The sequence below is a fragment of the Macrobrachium nipponense genome, chromosome 28, assembly GCF_015104395.2.
Source record: "Macrobrachium nipponense isolate FS-2020 chromosome 28, ASM1510439v2, whole genome shotgun sequence".
Taxonomy (NCBI): domain Eukaryota; kingdom Metazoa; phylum Arthropoda; class Malacostraca; order Decapoda; family Palaemonidae; genus Macrobrachium; species Macrobrachium nipponense.
This window is the reverse complement of record NC_087217.1, coordinates 40,384,868-40,406,147: the sequence shown is the minus strand read 5'-3', so window position 1 is coordinate 40,406,147 and position 21,280 is coordinate 40,384,868. Positions and strand designations below refer to the sequence as shown.

General features: G+C 41.8%; 1 protein-coding gene across 3 annotated transcripts in view; it reads left to right on the top strand.

Annotated features, from left to right (window-relative positions):
• Window positions 1–21,280, top strand: part of LOC135201684 (DNA helicase MCM9-like) — a 722,480-nt gene that overhangs the window by 556,643 nt on the left and 144,557 nt on the right. For 2 of the 3 annotated variants that reach the window (XM_064230820.1, XM_064230818.1), the window contains one exon: window positions 15,850–16,062. The exons of the other annotated variant lie outside the window; for it this stretch is intronic. In XM_064230820.1, the coding sequence (XP_064086890.1) occupies window positions 15,850–16,062 (213 nt within the window). The remainder of the gene's footprint in view (window positions 1–15,849; window positions 16,063–21,280) is intronic. 3 annotated transcript variants of the gene reach the window in all.

The following is a 21,280-nucleotide window of genomic DNA, read 5'->3' as shown; positions in this document are numbered from 1 at the left end:
GATCTACCCTCGACACCCTTATGAGACTCCAACCAAATTCAGCAGGGTTTTGTCAATCAGTGTCAGACAATAGGGGTCTAACTTGATTTGGAAAAAAGCTTACCTACTACTTGGCGTAATGGAATTCTTAAACAACTACAGAAAATGGGTTTTAAGGGCAACTTAATTCGGTTTATTTATTCCTTCTTATCTGAGAGATTTATAAAAGTGAGAATAGAGAACTTTCTATCATCCCCCTTTAGACAAGGGGAAGGTGTTCCACAAGGAAGTGTTCTGAGTGTGATCCTCTTTCCTGTTGCCATAAATAGCATCTTGGATGAAGTTCCAAGCCCAGTTCGAGCTTCATTGTTTGTGGATGATTTGGCCATTTACTGCACTGCCTACGATGCTATATCTGAACGTCGATATCTACAGAAAGCTATTGATTCTTTCTCCAAATGGGCCTAGCTAAATGGTTTTAAATTTTCAGTTGGTAAGAGTGTTGCTATCCGCTTTTAAAGGAGCAGGTTTTACCTAATTTAAAACTCGAAGGATCAAGTTTACTGTATGCTGCCGATGTCAAATTTTTGGGAATGACTTTTGACTCAAAACTCACTAGGACCAAACACATTGATAACCTTAAATATAAAATAAAAGCATCTTTTTATCTTTTGAAAGTACTCTCTGGATATGAGTGGGGAGCTGACAAGAAATGTTTATTAACCCTTTACTGCCGACTGGACGTATTTCACGTCGACATTTTTTGTCTCTCGTGTGCCGACTGGACATATTTTATGTCGACATACAAAAGTATTTTTAAAAATTCGCGGAAAAATACTTTTAGGCCTACCAGCTGAAAACTCTTGAATCACGCGCCTTGGGGGATGCTGGGAGTTCACGGATCAAGGTGTTGTTTTGTTTACAATCGTTACGCAGGCGCGCAAGCGCGAATTTCATTCTTACCGCACTAAAAAGTATCTGTGACACATCTCGGAAATTATTTCGTCACTTTGACATAATTTTTGTACCATTTTAAATTAGCCGTTACATGGAGTATTATATATGAAAATGTGCGCATTTTTATGTAGAATACAACAAAAAATTACTCATGATTGTAGCTTTTATCAGTTTTGAGATATTTTCATATAAATAACGATAAGTGCCAAAATTTCAACCTTCGGTCAACTTTGACTCTACCGAAATGGTCGAAAAACGCAATTGTAAGCTAAAACTCTTATATTTTAGTAATATTCAATCATTTACCTTAATTTTGCAACTAATTGGAAGTCTCTAGCACAATATTTCGATTTATGGTGAATTTATGAAAAATTTTTCCTTACGTCCGCGCGGTAACTCTTCCGAAAAAAATCATACATGCGATTGTGGTAATGTTTGCACCATTTTAATTTAGCCGTTACATAAAGTTTTATATATGAAAATGTGCGCAATTTCATGCACAATACAACTAAAAACAACCCATGGTTGTAGCTTTTATCAATTTTGAAATATTTTCATATAAGAAATTATAAGTGACAAATTTTCAACCTTCGGTCAACTTTGACTCTACCGAAATGGTAGAAAAACGCAACTGTAAGCTAAAACGCTTATATTCTAGTAATATTCATGCATTTACCTTCATTTTGCAACAAATTGGAAGTCTCTAGCACAATATTTCGATTTATGGTGAGTTTATGAAAAAAATAACATTTTCTTTACGTCCGCGCGGTAACTCTTCCGAAAAAATCATACGTGCGATTGTGGTAATGTTTTTACCATTTTAAATTAGCCGTTACATAAAGTTTTATATATGAAAATGTGCGCAATTTCATGTAGAGTACAACAAAAAATAATTGAAGGTTGTAGCTTTTCTCATTTTTGAAATATTTGCATATAAATCATGATAAATAGAAAAAAAACCACGTTCGGTCAACTTTGACTCTACCGAAATGGTTGAAAAACGCAATTGTAAGCTAAAACTCTTACAGTTTAGTAATATTCAGTCATTTATCTTCATCTTGAAACAAATTCGAAGTCTCTAGCACAATATTTAGATTTATGGTGAATTAAAAAAAAAAAACTTTCCTTCCCTCCGCGTGCTGATTCTCCGCCACAAATCTCCGAAATCCGTACGTCCCATTCTCGGACTATTTGCTCCGTTTCATATTAGGCATTTCATAGAGTTTTATATATGAAAATGTGCGCAATTTCATGTAGAATAAAACGAAAAATATTTGAAGGTTGTAGCTTTTCTTATTTCCGAAATAATTGCATATAAAAAATATATATAAAAAAATTCGAAATTCGGTCAACTTTAACTCGTCAGATATGGTCGAAAACTGCATTTGTGAGCTAATATTCTTATAGTATAGTAATATTCAATCATTTGTCTTCATTTTGAAAGAAATTGGAAGTCTCTAGGACAATATTTAGATTTATGGTGAATTTTTGAAAAAATATTTGTTTACGTCCGCGCGTTACGAATTCATGCATTATTTTGTGATAATATTTTCTCTGTGTTGTTTTTATCGTTTTACAATGTGTTATATACCAAAATGATCGCAATTTAGTGTACATTACAACGAAACAAAAAGTAACTTGTTACCTTTAACCGTTTCGCGCACAGTGCGATTTGAATACAATTATATATGAAATTTTGTTTTTGCGCTATCATATATTGCATTATTTATATATGATAATGATAAATTTTTTCATTTCTGATGGTTGCATACTAAACTTCAGCCAATGGCAAAATAAGGAGCCAAAAATGAACTCTTAATCTTGAAAACTAAGCATGCTGTGATTTTTTGAAAAAATTATTATTTTCGCTTCCGCGCTCACTCTGAAACACCTCCGGCACACGGGAGACATTTTTTTTTTTACCGCTTCAGCGTTTAAGGGTTAAGATGGGTGTCAGATTTATTTTTCAACATGTAAAATTAAACTTAACAACCTCAATATTGTCCATAACATGGGATTATGAATTTGCTCTGGTGCATTCCGTACATCTCTTGTTGAGAGTCTGTATTTAGATGCCCATCAACTGCCACTTGACTTATGACGGGAGGAACTGGGTCTGCGCTACTAATGCGCATTACAAGCAATTCCGAAAATCCTTCCAATAAGGTCATTTGCCAACTAGACAACAGGATATTTAGACCAAGGTCTTTCAGGGAAACAACTTTCTTATATTTTAGGATATGATGTTTGATGTCAATAACCTTGTAAAGTTCTTAAAAGAGATTGATATATATTATAAAATTTGACTTATTTTATTAATATTTAATTTTATCTTTCACCTAATGCATACACTTGTATGCAGTTATACTTTTATTTGTATTTTAATATAGAAGTATTTTTTTATGTATTTTTTATTAAATTTTTTTAATGAAATGCAGTTTTTAAGTTTTATTCACTTTAGATTATTATCACGTTCATTTACGTTTTATTAATCATCAAGTTATTTATTTCATTCCATTACAGCGCTGAATGACTATAATAGGTCCCAGTGCTTGGGCTTGTCCCTAAATTTCATCATCCATCCATCCATCCACCCATCCATCCAGTGCACAATAAAGAGATTTTGACGAAGGAAAAATCTATTTCTGGGCAATGGCCCGTGTCGCTCAGTGAAATATCCCTTCAGTTCATGTTTCTAAGGTAAATAATACTAACATTACCAGAGAAAAATAAAAGAGGGGGATGTCAAGAGTATCCTGACTCGCTCACCCTAAATAAAAAGAGGGTGTCGGTATGGTACTGGGGCGAGTGAGACCACTACCACGGACCTCTTACCATTTAGATCTCTTCTCCATCAAAATCCCCCTGCCAGAGAGAGCTGGTACACAGCCCGCGCCAGCAACTACTACTACTCACCCACCCTCACTAACACCAGCGCCTCTGGTGGCCATCCTTGACGTTAGAAGAACAAGCTTGGGCACAGGGGTGGGAGAGAAAAATAGGGGGGGATTTCACTGGGCAACACGGGCCATTGCCTAGAAATAGATTTTTCCTTCGTCAAAATCCCTTTTCTGGGCCAAGCCCGTGTCGCTTTGTGAAATAGTACCAGAGAATTAGCACAAGCTTGGGAAAAGATATAGAAAGAGGTAACAAGAAAACACATAATTATAAAATATGAGTATAATCTAGTTTAAATATTTACAAAGTTATCATACAAAATCTTAATTAATGCATAGTAACATATGTTAGCCTTAAAATACGTAATAGAACTTAATATTACACTTATGCTAACTTATAATAGGACTTAGTACTATACTTATGCTAACTTATGATAACTTAAAACTAGAAAATATCAATATATACAGAAGTGAGTCACTCTAGCATAAAAATAAGGGTGAACATCACAATATAGCCTTATTTGGCAATTAAGTACAGGTGTGAGTGAGGTACACGGACGGGATGCCGAATGCATTTTTGTCGTAGGACAAGAAGCAGAAGCCAGGAAGCCGAACGGACAGAATGCCGAACAGACATAATGACGAACAGACACAATGCCGAACAGTCATTAAGTCGAACGGACAAAATGCCGAATATTGCTAAGATTACGAAAGATAAATATAAGCAAAAATAATAATAGTTAAGATTTTTTTTCTTCAATGAAGTTTGACTTTTCACTAATTCGATAATTACTATTTAACTGCTTGTTTAATGAACAATTACCTAGTTTACTAATACTGCTTTGTAGTTATATATTTTTTTTTCTACATTCAAATTTGACTATGGAATTTATTTTTTGCGAGTTCAACCATGGAATTCACTAAGACAGGACGTTGTGGCCGAAAATTGCTTCATAATGGATATTCATACGTTGTCGATAAAACCTGTTAAAGAAACTACTTACTGGAGATGTGAGCGACGAAAAGTGTGCAATGGTAGAATTAGAACGATCAGTGATATCGAACATGGACAAGCTTCAGATCATTCACATCCTCCCGACGGTGTTCTAAAATTTTAAAAAAAGACAAAGAAAAAGCCTTCTTATCGATTTTCTAACGACTGAAGAAAAAAAATAATTATTGTTTTTTTTCTTATAGTCAAATTTGAATAAAGAAAAAAAATATATAACTACAAAGCAGTATTAAGAAACTAGGTAATTGATTATTAAACAAGCAGTTAAATAGTAATTATCGAATTAGTGAAAAGTTATTTATATCTCTCAGCAAATGTTATCATCCTAGTATTGTTTTTGCTCATATCTATCTTTCGTAATCTTAGCAATATTCGGCATTTTGTCCGTTCGACTTAATGTCTGTTCGGCATTGTATCTGTTCGGCATTATGTCTGTTCGGCTTTCTGTCCGTTCGGCTTCCTGGCTTCTGCTTCTTGTCCTTCGACAAAAATGTATTCGGCATCCCGTCCGTGCACGGTGAGTGACCCTAGCAAAAAAATAAGGGACACATCACTATATAGCCTTTTTAGGCAGCTAAGGCTCAAATGGGTTGAGCCTGGTGGTAGGTTAAAGGAAAATGTTAGTGAGGCAGGTAGAAAGGAGATCTGGATCTATGACTAAAGCTACTTAGACAGTGTCAGGAGAAACTGTGTTTCCCGCTGCCACTGCCGGAAATTTAAGAGATTCCAAGGATTTCAGGTAGTGACGTTTGAAAACTGTCGGCGACTTCCAGCCTGTGTATTTCTTTAAATCATCAAAATTCATATGTTGGAAATAATTAATTGAGGTGGCTACTGCCCTGATGTCATGGCCCTTAGGGAATGAATCAGGGTTGGCATGTTTGATAAAATACAGGATTTGTTGTCTGATTCCTTTTAAGGAAATGGTGCCACCTTTTTCCCTTATAAACAGGGGGCCTGAGGACGTAGAAGATGTCCTGGACAAATAGGCTCGTAAGGTCGTCACTGGACATAGAGAAGGGTCTTGAGGAAGAGGGAGGATCTTCCAAGGGGCCCATCTCATTAAAGGATCCTCGTTTTTAGCAACTTCTCCTGAGGGGAGGAATTCAACATGGCCAGAGTCTCTGGAGAGAGCCGACAGTTCAGATATCCTGGCTCCTGAGGCCAGACTCAGTAAGAATAATGTTTTCCTTAAGAGCGTTATATAGCTACATGAATCGTTGTCAGAATCTGAAGCCAGTTTGAGAATGTTATTTAAGAACCATGAAATTGAACTAGGTCTTTCTGATGGTCTGAGCCTAGCACAAGCTTTAGGGATAGACGAAAAGTAAGAGTCTGTTAAGTCTATCTTAAAGCCAAACTGGAAGATTTTCTTTAACGCTGACTTATTGGTTGTAATAGTACTAGCTGCTAGACCTTTTTCAAATAGGGATCTGAAAAAGGATATAGCCAAATTAATAGTCATGGTTCTAGAATCCGTTTCCTTCAGGAAATTTGCTAGTTTTTAACAGCTGCGTCATACTGACGCAATGTTGATTCTCTTTTATCCGATTCTAAGAAAAGGATATTCTGAGGATCAATATTTGCATCTTTTTTAGCTGCGAACTTCATGAAGTCCATAAAGTTAGGGTTTTGAGAATTCCTGAGGAAGCGAACACAGTCCTCATTTGTACTGACTGAGACAGTTTGGGATTGGGAATCCATTGAGGCCAGAGACTCAATTCCAGAAGGTGAGGGTACCAATTGCTCTTGGGCCAGTCGGGGGCTACTAGAGCAACTTGTCCCTTGAAAGACCTGAGCTTGTTCAGGACTTTCAATAGAAGATTCACTAGAGGAAAGATGTATATTTTCTTCCACTGATTCCAATCTATGGACATGGCGTCTGTGGCATAAGCCAGAGGGTCCAGGTTGGGGGCCACGTAGCAAGGGAGCTTGTGGTTCGATTGTGATGCGAAAAGATCCACCTGGAGGTCTGGGACCTTTTGGCATATCCACTGGAATGAGCGCCTGTCCAGGGACCACTCCGATTCTAGAGGAACTGATGGAGACAGGGCGTCTGCTATCACGTTCCTTACTCCCGCCAGATGAGTGGAGGATAGATGCCATTTGTACTTGGCTGCTAAGAGAAAATGGCTATCATGACATGGTTCACATGACTTGATTTGGATCCTCCTCTGTTGATGCAGTGTACCACCACTGCACTGTCCAATACCAGTTTAATGTGGGAACCCTTGGCTGGTAGAAGCCTCTTCAATGTGAGGAATACTGCCATAGCTTCCAGTACATTTATGTGAAGCCGGCGGAACTGAGGTGACCAAGTCCCTTGTACTTTCTTGAATTGGGAGTATCCTCCCCACCCGCTTAGAGAAGCATCAGTGTGGATAACCAATGCCGGAGGGGGAAATTGGAGAGGGACTCTTTTGGACAGGTTCTTGGCCTCCGCCCAGGGGCGGAGACGCTTGCGGAGAATCGGCGGGATGGCTGATAACTTGTCTCGAGATTTGTTGTTTGCTTTTGAGTGCCAAACTCGATTTATATCCTTCAATTTTGCTTTCATCAGAACATCTGTAACTGACGCAAATTGGAGAACCTAGGATTCTTTCCTGGTTTCTCCTTGATGTCTGTTTGCATTTGAGGAATTGCCTTGTTGCTTTGGCTATTTCTTTCCTTTTGGCCAACGGAATTGACAGAGTGGGGGATTTCAGATCCCACTGAATGCCGAGCCACTGAAAGCGAGATTCCAGCGTTAGCCTGGACTTGACCTTGTTTATTTGGAACCCCAGATGTTCCAGAAACTGGATTACCTTTCTCGTGGCTTTGAGACATTCTTCGACGGTTGTTGCCCAAATGAGCCAATCATCCAGATATGCTACTACCATTATCCCTTGGGATCTTAGTTGTTGGACTACTGATTCCGCTATCTTCGTGAATATCCTGGGAGCTACATTCAACCCGAAGGGCATCACTTTGAAGGAGAATGCCTGGTTTCCTAGCCTGAAGCCTAGATATGGGCGGAAGTGTCTTGCAACTGGGATATGATAGTATGCGTCTGTAAGATCGATAGAGGTGGTGACGGCCCCACGGGGAAGTAAGGTCCGCACCTGTTAGCATTTTGAACTTGTCGCAACGAATGAATAAGTTTAGACGGGACAAGTCTAAGATTATTCTTCGTTTGGTTGAGCCTTTCTTTGGCACGCTGAACAAGTGTCCTTGAAACTTTAAATGTTTAACTCTTGATACTACCCCTTTCTGAAGGAGTTCTTGTGCATACTCTGTCAATTCCTTTGTTGGTTCCTGAAGGAATGTTTTGGATGGAGGGGGACCTTTGATCCAACTCCATCCCAGTCCTTTGAACACAATGCTTTGTGCCCAGCTGCTGAATCCCCATCTGTGACGATAGAGGAACAGCCTCCCTCCCACCTGAGGGTCCTCACTGACTTGGGGCGGGGCGTGATCCTCGTCCGCCTCGGAAGTGCTTACCCCTGCTAGGTGTCCTTCCGCCGCCTCTTTGGCGAAATGCACCTCTAGCCCTGCTTCCTCTTCCAAACCTATTAAAGGCTTGGAACGCCTGGCCTTCAAAGACTGGATTAAAGGCCGGAGATACAGCGTAAGAAGTCGAGGGCTGGTTCTGGGAAGTCAGGAGGAGAATGGGTTGGGACTGGTTCTTCGCTGTTGACGGCTGAACCACCTGGGACATTGGTACTGCTTGCATTACCTGTTGTTGCTGAGCAGCCAGGAAAGGTGGGAACTTTCTAGGCTTCTTCAGCTTTTTTGAAGTTGAAGGGGTGACTTCTGGTTTCCTCTTGGAAGAAAGTCCCCACCGGACCCTAAGGCTCTGATTAAGCCTGGTCGCTTCATGCTGAACCTCGTTCACCACTGCTTCGGGGAAGAGGTCAGCGCCCCAGATGGAAGACGCAAGCAGCTTGTTTGGTTCATGCCTGATTGTGGCTTCCTGCAGTACATGTTTTCTGCAGTTGCGTCTAGCTGTCACAAAGTCATACAGATCACACTGCACGGTGTGTGTCTGTGCTTTAGTTAAGAGTTTGAACAGAGGTTCCGTCCCATATGTGACTGCGGTAACCTCGGTCATAACTAGGGCGTTCAAAGTCCTCCTTAACCTGGTCCTAGCATCAAATTCTGCTTGGATCAGGTTATCCGACAACCTAGGGAGCCTCTCCCCAAATTGTACAATTGCACAATCTGGTTTGAGCTTCCCGACCGTGAAGGTAGCTGGCAGATCAGCCCATAGGTCTTCAGATCCTGGAAGGAGAAGAGATGTTGGCTCTGTCTCCTTCAGCTGGGACATAGGCTCGTCTTTCATGGCGGCCTGCATAGTTAGCTCTGCTAAATTTGTGGTAAAGGGGATTGGCGTTTCCTCCTCTGCCACAAAGATAGTAAATGGGCTTTTAAAAGCCTGAAGCTTGGTATTGACACAATCCCAATCTTCTAGACTTCTAATCCATTCTCTCTGAGCCTGATCCCGACTATAGATCACCGTCTCTTTCGGGATCCTATCCTCCCTCCTCATTGCAGTCTCCGTCAGACGAGCATAACCCATAAAGGGTGGTTGGAGGTTGGCGGGGTGGAACTCGAAGCCCTCAATTCTTCGAGTACCACAGTCTGGGATAGTTATCATCCCATCCTTGAAGGGAGCATAGGCTGCGACCCTCCAAGGATTGCTCGCCGTGAAGGGAGGAAGAGATTCATAGTCTGGCATTGGTTGTAACGCCATGCCAGACTGAGGAAGAACTGAGGGCGTGCTCCGGTGGACGTAGATGGCTCCGGCTCTGTGGAAGCATGGGCCTTATCTCTAGAGGACTTGCCTCTTGACCCTTTTGACTGTGAAGTCAAAGAGGACTTCGATTTCTCTGCTCCGGGGTGGTGAGCCGGAGTCTTATGAGAAGCAGAGGACAATGTCTTCTTAGAAGACGTCCTCTCAAGGGTCTTTTGCTCTCGCTTCCCTTTCACCTTAGGGACAGCTGAAGCTGATGACATCCTACCCGGAATATCGGATTCGCAAAAGCCTTGGAAAGAAGAAGAAGGATTAGGGGAAGAAGATCCAGATAAGCCCAAGGGAAACCCTTGAGCTCCAAACAAACCTACCTCAACTAACAAATTTCCTTCACGCCCGGGAAGATGCGGACAGCCATACTCTTGTCCAGGATGTATGGCTGCCCCTTAGAAACGTTCTTCCCGAACCCGCCGACCCAGGCCCTCAAGGTAGCCGATGCGGCGTCCTTCATGGCGGCAGCCTGGAATAAAGGGTCATTGTAGTCCTTACAACGAAGCCCGAAAATTATATGATTAAACAACTAAAACTAAATAATGTTTATATCTCTTATCCTATGTTTCTATGAACAGTAATAAGTATGCCAAGAACAGAATAAGTATACCACTCCGGTATATACTTACTCCGGCGGAAAACTGATCCACCAAGTCGTAACAGATGGAGCAGGCTTCGTGGTGCCATACCACTAGTTCACCATGGCGGATGGCACAGGGGGCGTGGGTCCGGCAGACCTCGTGACCACATGGATCCTGAAGAATGGCGTTGCACCCAGGTTCTTGGCAGTTGGTAGCCTGTAAGTGGACAGATATATGAGTATCAGCAGTTACTAACAGGACTAGCCCGCTAAGAGATATAATACTCCGCTGCATGCCGGAGTAAAAAATTTTCTGGGCATAGTCCTCTCATGTTCTCCTGTAGAGATAGTCCGTAAGACCTGGTAAACTAGTTTGATAGTTACCGGAGCACCGGAGTAGATCCCACCGAACCAGCTACTGGTCTAAACACCGAGGGTGAGGGGTACAAGGACAGCAGAAAGACATGAGAGGATTAAGCCTGATAAATAACAAAAACAGTTGGAGCTCAGCTCCGCCGTACAAAATTCCGCAAGCAGGGGGAGGACCCGGATGGTGAGCGGGCACTCCGCCAGACTAGTGGGATATAAAATAATGATAACAATATAATTGTAAGACAAGTATAGAAAATAAATACAGGTGCATGTGAGAGTTATTCTCCGCCACCCCCCGACGAGCTGGCGGAGCCAGCGGATCCCGACGCTAGCGCGGTGGGTAGGCAGGGGGGTGACCGAGGGAGGGAGAGAGCTGAGAAGGGACCCGAAGAGGACCCAGCACGAGCGGGAGGGGTGGCCAACCCAACCCGAACGCACGAGGTACCCCCCCTGGATCCCAGGAAGAGAACGGTACTAAGAGCCAGACCCAAGATCCCCCCCCTTAACTCCCATATCCTCCCTGGGTAGGGAGGAAGAGGGGAGGAGAGCCCGGTTGGTTGCCGTGGCAACCGTGAGCGAGCGTGGACTGCCTCCCCCCCGCTATGGGGAGGGAGGCAGGAAGGGGGACTGAGCTGGTGGCTCGTGGCGATCGTCTGGCCCACCGCGACCGTGGTAGGACCACGCTGACGAATAGGCCAGGCGAAAGAGATAGCCTAGGCTAACTCAAACCGTCTCTAACGTGCAACATAAAATACCTATAATACATCGTATTAAAATAGAAAGGAAGGAAATCGAGGGAAAAGAAAAAGAGACGTCCAAGAGAAGTTAGGCTAGCCTACCTGGGAGGTAAAAAATCCAACTACTCGGGAGCTGGCCTCTGCCGATACGTAAAACGGAGGGCGACGGCCAGGGTGGTAGGACTAAAGAGAGAGAGGGGTTATGACCCCACATGCCTAACAGACCTAGACAAAGGCACATGCATGCATGAACACTGAGCTAAGACATAAGGCATAGGATTTCCGAATAATACAATGAAAATATAATTTCGGTAGCACATCTTGCACCATACATAAAAGTAACCATAAAATTAATAATAAATACTGCACAGCAATAGCTACTACGGTATGGGGGACCGAAGAAGCTAGCTAAAAACACACGAGGCGAGCCGGTATGGCGAGCCCGAGACTAGACGCAGGAGGTGCCGTTAATATACCTAAAAAACGGTTGAAAACGGATCCTGTGTGGCTAAAAATAATGTGTAACCTTTCGGCAGTACTTAACTTAGCTGCGGCGATGGCTTGGAGTTCCATGGTTGCAGAAAAATCCAAATTAGCGATCACAAACACAGAGCAAAAAAGCACGTGCGGGCAAGATGTCGCTAACGGAAAGGTTGGCCACCAGAGGCGCTGGTGTTAGCGTGGGTGGGTGAGTAGTAGTATTTGCTGGTGCAGGCTGTGTACCAGCTCTCTCTGGCAGGGGGATTTTGATGGAGAAGAGATCTAAATGGCAAGACGGCTGTGGTAGTGGTCTCACTCGCCCCAATACCATACCGACACCCTCTTTTTATTTAGGGTGAGCGAGTCAGGATACTCTTGACATCCCCCTCTTTTATTTTTCTCTGGTAATGTTAGTATTATTTACCTTAGAAATATGAACTGAAGGGATATTTCACAAAGCGACATGGGCTTGGCCCATAAAAATAATTTTTTTACAGTCTAAACTGGAAAAAACTTTTAACTAAAACTTAAAGTGATACACTTAGCTTTCAACTTAGATGTTTCCATGATCCTCTGTAATGAAATCAATGAGCAAAATATTTGGAGCCCAGATTTCTCTGTCGACCACAAGAAAGAAATGGCGGCTTGGTGGAATTTTGGTTGTATGTAAAAAATATGACAGTGCATATATGCATAACTACTTCTTCTTGCGGCTTTTGACATTTGCTAAGGATAATAGAAAGTGTCCTCTTATCCTGAGTCCATTTATACTTTATCACGTGTTTTATTGTTTATCATTACAACACAATACTCAGCCACAAGACCAGTTATTGTTTGTATGGAGTTTTTACGTTGCATGGAACCAGTGGTTATTCAGCAACAGGACCAACGGCTTTATGTGACTTCCGAACTACGTCGAGAGTGAACTTCTATTACCAGAAATACACATCTCTCACTCCTCAATGGGATGGCCAAGAATTGATCTCAAGGCCACCGAAGTGGCAGACCAAGAGCAAACCGATCATGCCACTGAGGCGTATACAAGACCAGTTAAGAGAATTCTTTGGCATTAGTCTGGTCACCATGCTTGCTCTGGATAGACCATAGAAAGGGTAATCCTTGAGGATGAGAAAGCAATTACTATACTATCAAAAATCAAGTTATAAGATTTAGTAATAATAATTACTTTACTTTATCTTCCCGCCACTGGCCAGTGGCATAAGGCTGATACAGTTCCTCTCCATCTGTCTCTATCCAGAGCCATTTCCCTTGCTTCCTCTAGGTTATGGACTTCATCCTCAAGATCCCTGACTTTGTCAATCCACCTCGTTCTTGGTCTACCCAGCGGTCTTCTACCTATGTGTACTGCTCTCAGTGCTCTCCTGGGATCTCTATTCCCATCCATCCTCTCAACATGTCTAAACCATTTCAGCCTTCCCCTCTTCATCCTGATACTGACTGGCCTTTGCCTCAATCTCATCCTGATGTCATCACTTCTAACATAATCATCCCATTTAATGCCAAGTATCCTTCTCAGCAGCTTCCTCTCAAAAGCATCCAACCCTCTCTCCTCTGTTCTGGTCAGTGCCCAGGTGGACGAGCCATACATTAGGACTGGTATTACTACTGCATTGAATATTCTCATCTTATTTTTCAAGCTGATTTCATGCCTTGACCAGACGTTTTTTCTCAGAACCTCAAAAGCTCTTGCTGCTCCTAGTTTTCTTCTGTGTATATCTTCAATTTGCCTCTTGTCTGCTGTTACCACACTTCCCAAGTATACAAACTTCTCAACTTGCTTGAGTTCCTGTCCTCTGATTGTCATATCCTCCATGTGCACCCAATTGTCATCCTTACTCAACCATGATCTCACTCTTCTTAGTGCTGATGTTCAAGCCAAAATTCTGTGTCTCTGTCTCCATCCTCATTACCTTACCTACCAGCACCAGCCACGTATCAGCAACCAATGCAACATCATCAGCAAAGTCCAAATCCATAAAAACTCCACCAATACTAGCCCCTCTGTTTTCATTCTCCATTACTCTTCTCATTATATGGTCAGTATAGTATACATGAAACAAGGTGGGTGACATAACACATCCCTGTCTTAGCCCATTTCCAACTGGGAACCAGTCACTTTGCTGTCCATCCAGCTGTACACAGCTGCACACACCTTGGTACCAGTTCTTTAGTATCCTTATCACTTTCAGTGGTATACCATAGTGTTCTGCCACTCTCCAAGTCTATAAAAGCATAGAATAATAATAATAATTCTGTACCTATAATAATAATGATATATAGTAATAATAATACTTTACCCGAAATAATAGTAATAAAATTAAAAAATAAAATTAAATAATAACTCTGAGAGAGAGACTTCTGTGGAAAGAAAGGTAATTTTAAGCTTTTCCTCCCACTCCGTACAGAGGAGGGAACTCTTTATAAACTCTCCCGTATTTGGGACCTCATTACAGTGAACCTCCAGATGGCTGCTGGGCAGACTCTAAACCAGTTTTCTCACCTCCTTATAGCTACGTGGTTCAGAAATTATAAGTATTGAAATTATATCAAATTGATGTTGAAATTTTAAAACTGGAGTCCACCGTTAACTGTAGACTGCCTATAATCAAAATCATCATTATCATTTATTCCTCAAAACAGGTAATCTACAAATAAATTCATTAGTAACAGATTACATCTCAGAAGGCTTAGATTATTTGTTTAAGCCTGGAAATCATTTTGCAACATACAGGCAGCTTAAGCACAGCCTAAAACTTCAACATTCAAAGAAAATTTTATGTAATTCATATTCCCATTTTGAAAATGTTATGGCTGTTGGTTGAGCTTATTAGGTCTACTGTTATAATGCTGCAGAGGTTATGTTGACCAGCCCGAGGAGCATGTTAAGTGCGCTGTCACTGATGGCACCACTAAACCTTATCACACCATACATTGAACTAAGCAACGTAGAAAAAAAAAGTTCAAATCACAAAGATTACAGTTTATAGCTACCAATGCATTAAAGGGATCATGTTTATATATAACCATAAGGGAAAGAGTACTAGCTGTGAATTTGGAAACTTTTTGACATGTATGACATTAGAAATAAAAATAAAAGTTTAACACTACTTGGCTACGTCTAGTTGAGTCAGAGAATCTAGATGATTCAAAAAGAATCATGTCACATCAGATTTGAGCATCACTGTACATATGTTGTATAGGAGGTAACTTTATATCATTAGGTATTTATTTGATTTTTTTTTCTTTTTTTCTTTGGACCCAGGCAAGGGGTTCCTTCATGCCTCTTATCTGTTCTGGCTGAAGCTGAAGCAGTTTTTGCTGCAAGGTTGCTGCACACATTTGAGAACCTTGTTCCTTGAATGTAATCCACCTTCTGTCAGCAGTAATAGCCAGAAAGGATTCCAGGTCAAGTAAGAATGTTTTGGGTTCATGTAAGAAACCTTTTGCTCACATGGCTGAGCAGACATTAGCTGTATGGCCCACAGTCCTAATCTCAGTATGGGAATCAGCTATCTTTAACAGTACATATGCAAGATTTATCCAAAATAATATAAATTTTCACAAAAAAATGTATTATTTGGATACCTTTTGTTAAAGCAGACCCTGCCCAGCCTCCCCACAACTAGTAGGCCATCCTTGATCATCCTGACAGAACTAATCATTCAAATCACACCTCTGGAGAACAGATGAACTAGACAGTCATCTGGGTGAGCCAAGTGATCTTTTTTCATATGAATGCTTATGCACCAGTCCGCACGTATATACTATAGCTATGTTTAACATTAGGTAAGTAAATAATAAATTATGTTGTGAAAATTAATATTTGTTGGAGTGTTAAAAATCAACCAATTTTGAAGTAATTTTATTTTAGTCAACTAAAATTAGATAATATTACTTTTAGTCAACCAAAATTAGAAAATACTTTTGTATGTTATGTAAATATTTATGTTATTTCTGTTATGTATTTTTACAATTATTGTATACTGTATTGCAGTTAAGAAAACACAGTAGTACTAGTTGCTTACTTTCAGAATAGTGTCAGATTACATCCTAGAAGGGCGTGACGTTTTGTCAAGTGATGGTGGAAATGAGGAAGACTGGAGTATGGAAAAACTTCAGACATATTTCTGCCATATACGTTCCCTTCAGCCATCAATGACCTTAGCAGCTAATTCTGTTTTAGCCAAATATTACCAACTGCAGAGACAGACTGACCAGAGAAGTCAAGCCAGGACAACAATAAGGTATTTTGATAGCACATCCACTGTTTTGTCTTTAAATGACTTACCCTTATGCTGCATTTACACCAAGCAAGTCAAGTCAAGATGGGCTGGCCATTTGACTTGAGTCATTTAGAATTGGCGCCGTTCCCACTGACTGAGTCAGAAAGTCAGAATCAAGCTAAACAGGGACTAGATGGATGCAAACGCTCTTGCAGAAATATCAGTGTTGCTGTGGCTGAAGTGGTGAAGGAGTAGGCGTAGGTATTGAAGGTTATGGACTCATGGGATTAATGCTAAAAGGGCAGAGTATGGAATAGTGGGGCAGATAACAGAAAAATCGTGCAAATGATGATACAAGCATCAAATTTGGCACAAGTGTCCTCCAAGGTATACTGATCAAATCTGCCCGATTGGCCAATTGAAAATCCAAGATGGCAGACATTTTCAAGATGGCTGCCAAAATAACCACCCGAAGTAGATGTTTTGCTTAGAAATATTTGTAGTTGTCTGATTTGCATGATCTAAGTGTGGATTCCTATGTTTTGAAGCCCGCTGAACTATATTTTCCTGTTTAAAAAGCACTCTGAGACATATTTCTCAAGATGACCACCAAGATGTTTGTTTTGTCCTGGCTAGTACATTTTCTAAGTTATGCATACCGTGCTGCTGTTTCTCGATCTGCTACTGTTCATGTATGCAGCTGCAGAGTGATGTGCAAGGAAGCTCTGCCTGAGAGCATTTGCATCTTCCTTTGCAAACTTTCTTACAGGAGCACTTTGTCAATTCTTGACAGGTTGCTGCAATCGGTAGTAGTGTTGCCATGCTTCTCCTGTCTGTGTCCACCCCCATTCAGCTGGATTGCTCATGTGTGGATTACAGTGGATGCTGGAAAATGGAGACACTTGTACCATGTAAAGATGTTTCAGCTATGGTTGCAGTCGAATTATGAACTATACAGGCAAACCCCAGGTTGCGACGGGGGTTCTGTTCTTGTATTGGAATTTATTTTAATTTCAATCTTACTTATATTTAATAAACAAAACAATTATTTAACAACCAAAACAACTTACATTAAAGAATAGATCCACTAATAAAACTTTGTGACATTGCCGTACATTACCTTTTTCCCTAGACATGGCCAAAGATACATAATAATGTAAAGCACTTATCACAAATGTTGACGTTGACGTATTCCAAAATTGTCGTTGTCTTGGAGTTAGAACGTTCAGTTTTGTTCAGGGTTAATTTCCTATTACAATGTAGATGCCGGCCTTGCTAATGAGAAACTCTTACTGTAACTGTTCGCCATGGCTGTGGTAACCTCCGAGGTAATTTACTTCTTACCTTTGACAGGTACATATTACGCACGCGCGAACTTAAGACCTATTAGGCAATTACTAGTTTAAGTAATTTAATTCATAAGTTTCATTTTATTATTCATTTTACTTATCATTAACGCTAATAGTTACTATACTAAGTAGCATTAAGTTTATTTACTATTAAACTTATTAAGAAAAATAGAAAGCTTCGAGTGAAGCTAACGACCGAATGGCTATTCCCCACAGTCGGACACAAATATCAATCCTTTCTGATTTCTAACACTTGAGATTCGTTGTAACCCGAAAATCGTCATAAGCCGGAACATCGTCAAAAATCCTAAGAAAACCTTACTTTTAATGCTTTGGGTCCATTCTAAACTATGTAAACTGCATTCTTATGGTATTTTTCATCCAAAAAAACTTCAAATATTGATTATTTTGCATTTTTGGTGTCATATTTCTTCTGCCAGGTTAGCGTTGTAGGCGTCGTAACCCTGGAACATGCGTTGTAACCCTGGAAATAATTTCTGATGAATATAATTGAAAAGCGCCTTAACCTCGGAACCTCATAAGCCGAACCCATCGTGACCTGGGGACTGCCTGTCTTGTCAACTGCTCCAGTTGTGAACAAATTCTTTCTCAAGACTGGGGGACAGATTACTCCATCTTCCACTTACTGTGCAACAACTGCTTCTCCTAACTGTACTGAGATTTCTAGGACTCGGTCATATGATTTGCTGAGCCCATTCTCATGGAGCATTTCAATTATTTGTCTCTCCCTCATCTAGGCAAACACATACAGACCCATTTAGACTGCACAATGTGGCTTCCGGTCCTTGGAATGCCTGTGGACATCCGTTTCTTCCTTTTATTTGGCAAACTGTAGAAGTTGTGATGTAGCAAAGGCTGATTTCGACACTCCATGATGGAATTGTGACTTGATGTCTGCACCATGTTCGATCATGCATTCAAAGTGAAGCAGTGATGGTGGTACAGCCTGTTCTAAGTCTTTGTCATGAAAATAGCTGCTGAAATTCGACTTCTGACGGAGCATGTCTTGCCTTATTATCCCAGCAGCTTTTGCTAGATGGATCGCTTCACCATAATGGGATGATTCTGATAGGATTGAACTTTATACAATGCCACCAAACAGCCAGCGTGATATTTCATTTCTTGGGCTACGACATCTGCATTTAGTTTGGCGAGAAGTTTCGTATCAGTGAGTGTTTTGGCACGTTCATTTATTCTCCTATTCACTTGCATTGACATTGCTTCTTTCAGCTCCCCTCCTTCAGTTTTGCAGAAGAAGTATTCTTTTCTTTTAGTTTCTTGGAGCTTTCGTGGAATCTTACTTCTGCTGCCCTCACCACTAGTACCTACACAACTTGCTCTTTTTTCAGCTCGGTGTAACTTTGTGTTGTTGAACAGAAGCCTGCAACTCTCATGATATTGTGCCTTATTTTCTGGGCTCAGTTCGTGTCGCTGCGCGAAATATCCCTTTAATCCATTATTTCTAAGGTAAATGCACTAACACATACCAGAGAATAAATAAAATAAAGAAAAGGTCAGTACCACTGACTCGCTCACCCTCTAAGAGGGCGTCGGTATGAACACTAGGGCGAGTGAGACCACTACCACGAACCTCTTACCAATAGAAATCTCCTACGACAAAACCCCCCACAAGAGGGGAGCCGACCCACAGAGTGGGCAGCAACTACTACTACTCCATCCCACGCTGCCGACTGCTGCGCCTCTGGTGGACATCCCTTTCGGCGGTTAGGCGCACTGTGTACAAACACATACTTTTTTTGCTCTTGTAGTTTTTTGTGCCCCTTACAAGGATTTTACTAGATATGGAGCGTTCAGCCATCGCAGAGCTAAGTAAGTAATCCGTTAATGTTTCTATTTGGTTTTTTCCAGCTTTTGTAGTCAGTATTTGCCGTTTTTTAGGTATAAATACTGGCTCTTGGTCGGAAGCATGGCGGCATTGTTCTGCCTCGTGGCGGGTTCGTTCTTGGTCTTCCATACCTAGAACCTTCCCTTGTTACTTTACGCTCTATTACTAGTTATCTATATTATGTTAGGGGTCCAGCCTACTTGGTTTATGTCATGCATGCATGTCTTCTTTACCTTGCGCAGGCATTTTTCCATCCAGACCCTAGCCACAGCTCTTAGTATCGGCCCCGACTAGCTTTGAGTGGTAGACTTTCTTTCGGGTTAGTCGTACACTCCTGGATTTTTTCTCCTACTAATTTACTTTCTTACTTTCATTTTAATTTAATTTTAGTGATTTTATGTATTTTAGGTTAGCCTATGGCGTCTGGCGTATTACGTAGCCTAGGTCCTGTATTTCATGGTCCCCACCAGTTTATTGCTTCCTCTCATCAGTTTTGTTGCTTCTCGATAGCATCTCACTGATTAGTTGGTTGCTTTAACCTAGGCTATGTTTATTGATGTGTTTTCTTATGTTACCGCTCCGTGGTCACCATGTGATCGCGAAGCAGCCAGGCGCCCGTCCAGTCACCCTACCCTCCTCCCGCTCTCCCATAGAGCCGGGGGGAGGGAGGTCCGTCCTCGCTCGCTCCACCCGTGCCTGTCTCCCTCTCTCCCTACGCGGAGGGAGTAGGGGAGGCTGGACAGACCTAGGACTGGACTTGACCGTTCTCTTGCTTCTCGGTGCGCTGGGGTGGCTAGGTAGGGGGATTGGCCTTCCCCCTCCTTTGTTACTCCGTTGCCCCGTTGTTTGCTCGAGTCTGTTTCGCCCTCTCGCTCCTTCCCGGATTGTTGGTGCTTTTTTATCTTACCGGAGCTCCGTCAATCACGTGGAAGTTGCTAGTTCACCCTTGCGGGCGGACCTCAGGCGTACAGTTGGTCTTTTCTAACCAATCCAGTCTCGCTTGAATCTCGAGACGAACCGCCGCCGGCGAACCGGAATTAATTCCTAAAGGTAACTTAGTGCTAATTAGGCTTAAGTATATTTGTGTTTATTTTTAAGCTATTATAAGTTTAATTTAAGCTAGCTAAGCCGGGGTCCCTCCCTTACCTACGTTGTCACACCGGACCATTCCGGGGTTATAGCCTATTCAGGCGGTAAGGGAGGGGTTATGCCCAAAATTTTTTCGCTCTCCGGCATGCAGCGGAGTTCTATTAGCCTATTAGCTGTAAGTGATGTCTTTTAGGGTACTCATGTATCTTTCACTTACAGACCACCAACTGTGAGCATCCAGGATGCAACGCCATGCTCCAGGACCCCTGTGGACATGAAGTCTGCAGGTCCCACGCTCCATGCGCGACTCTGCACGGGAATCTGCAGGTCTGGTTCCACGAAACCTGCACCATATGTTACGATCTCGTGAGTCAGTTCTTAGACGGGGTAAGTATTCCCAACTCCGTTCGGTAATTGTAATAAATGTTTTAGATCTTAAGTTTAATTTTAATCTTTTATTTTAAGCTTAAGCTCTTTTTATATTGGATGGTACATCCCCTATGTCTTTAGACTAAGCCTAATATTACTTAAGTTTTAATCTTAAGTTTAACTTAAAACTAATGAACGCCCTCTCTTCCAGGCTCCCGCCGTTTAGAGATACCGCTCTAGCAACCCTGAGGGCTTGGGTCGGCGGATTCGGGAAGAACGCCGCCAAGGGACAGCCCTACATTCTAGAGAAGAAGTTGGCTGTCCTAATCTCCCCGGCGGCAAGTCGACAGGTTACGTCGACCCGGCAGAGGCAGCCCCGACTATGGCGGCGATTCATCAACAGCTCGCCGCTTCGATAAAGGAACCAGGCCAAGATATCTCGTCGGATGTCGCGACACTTGATTTGAATATAGAACCCATGGTAGGTGTTGACGACCTGTTGGTCGAGGTAGGTACGTTGGACGCCCAAGGGCTTCCCCTTGGGCGCCACTGGGTCTTCTACTCC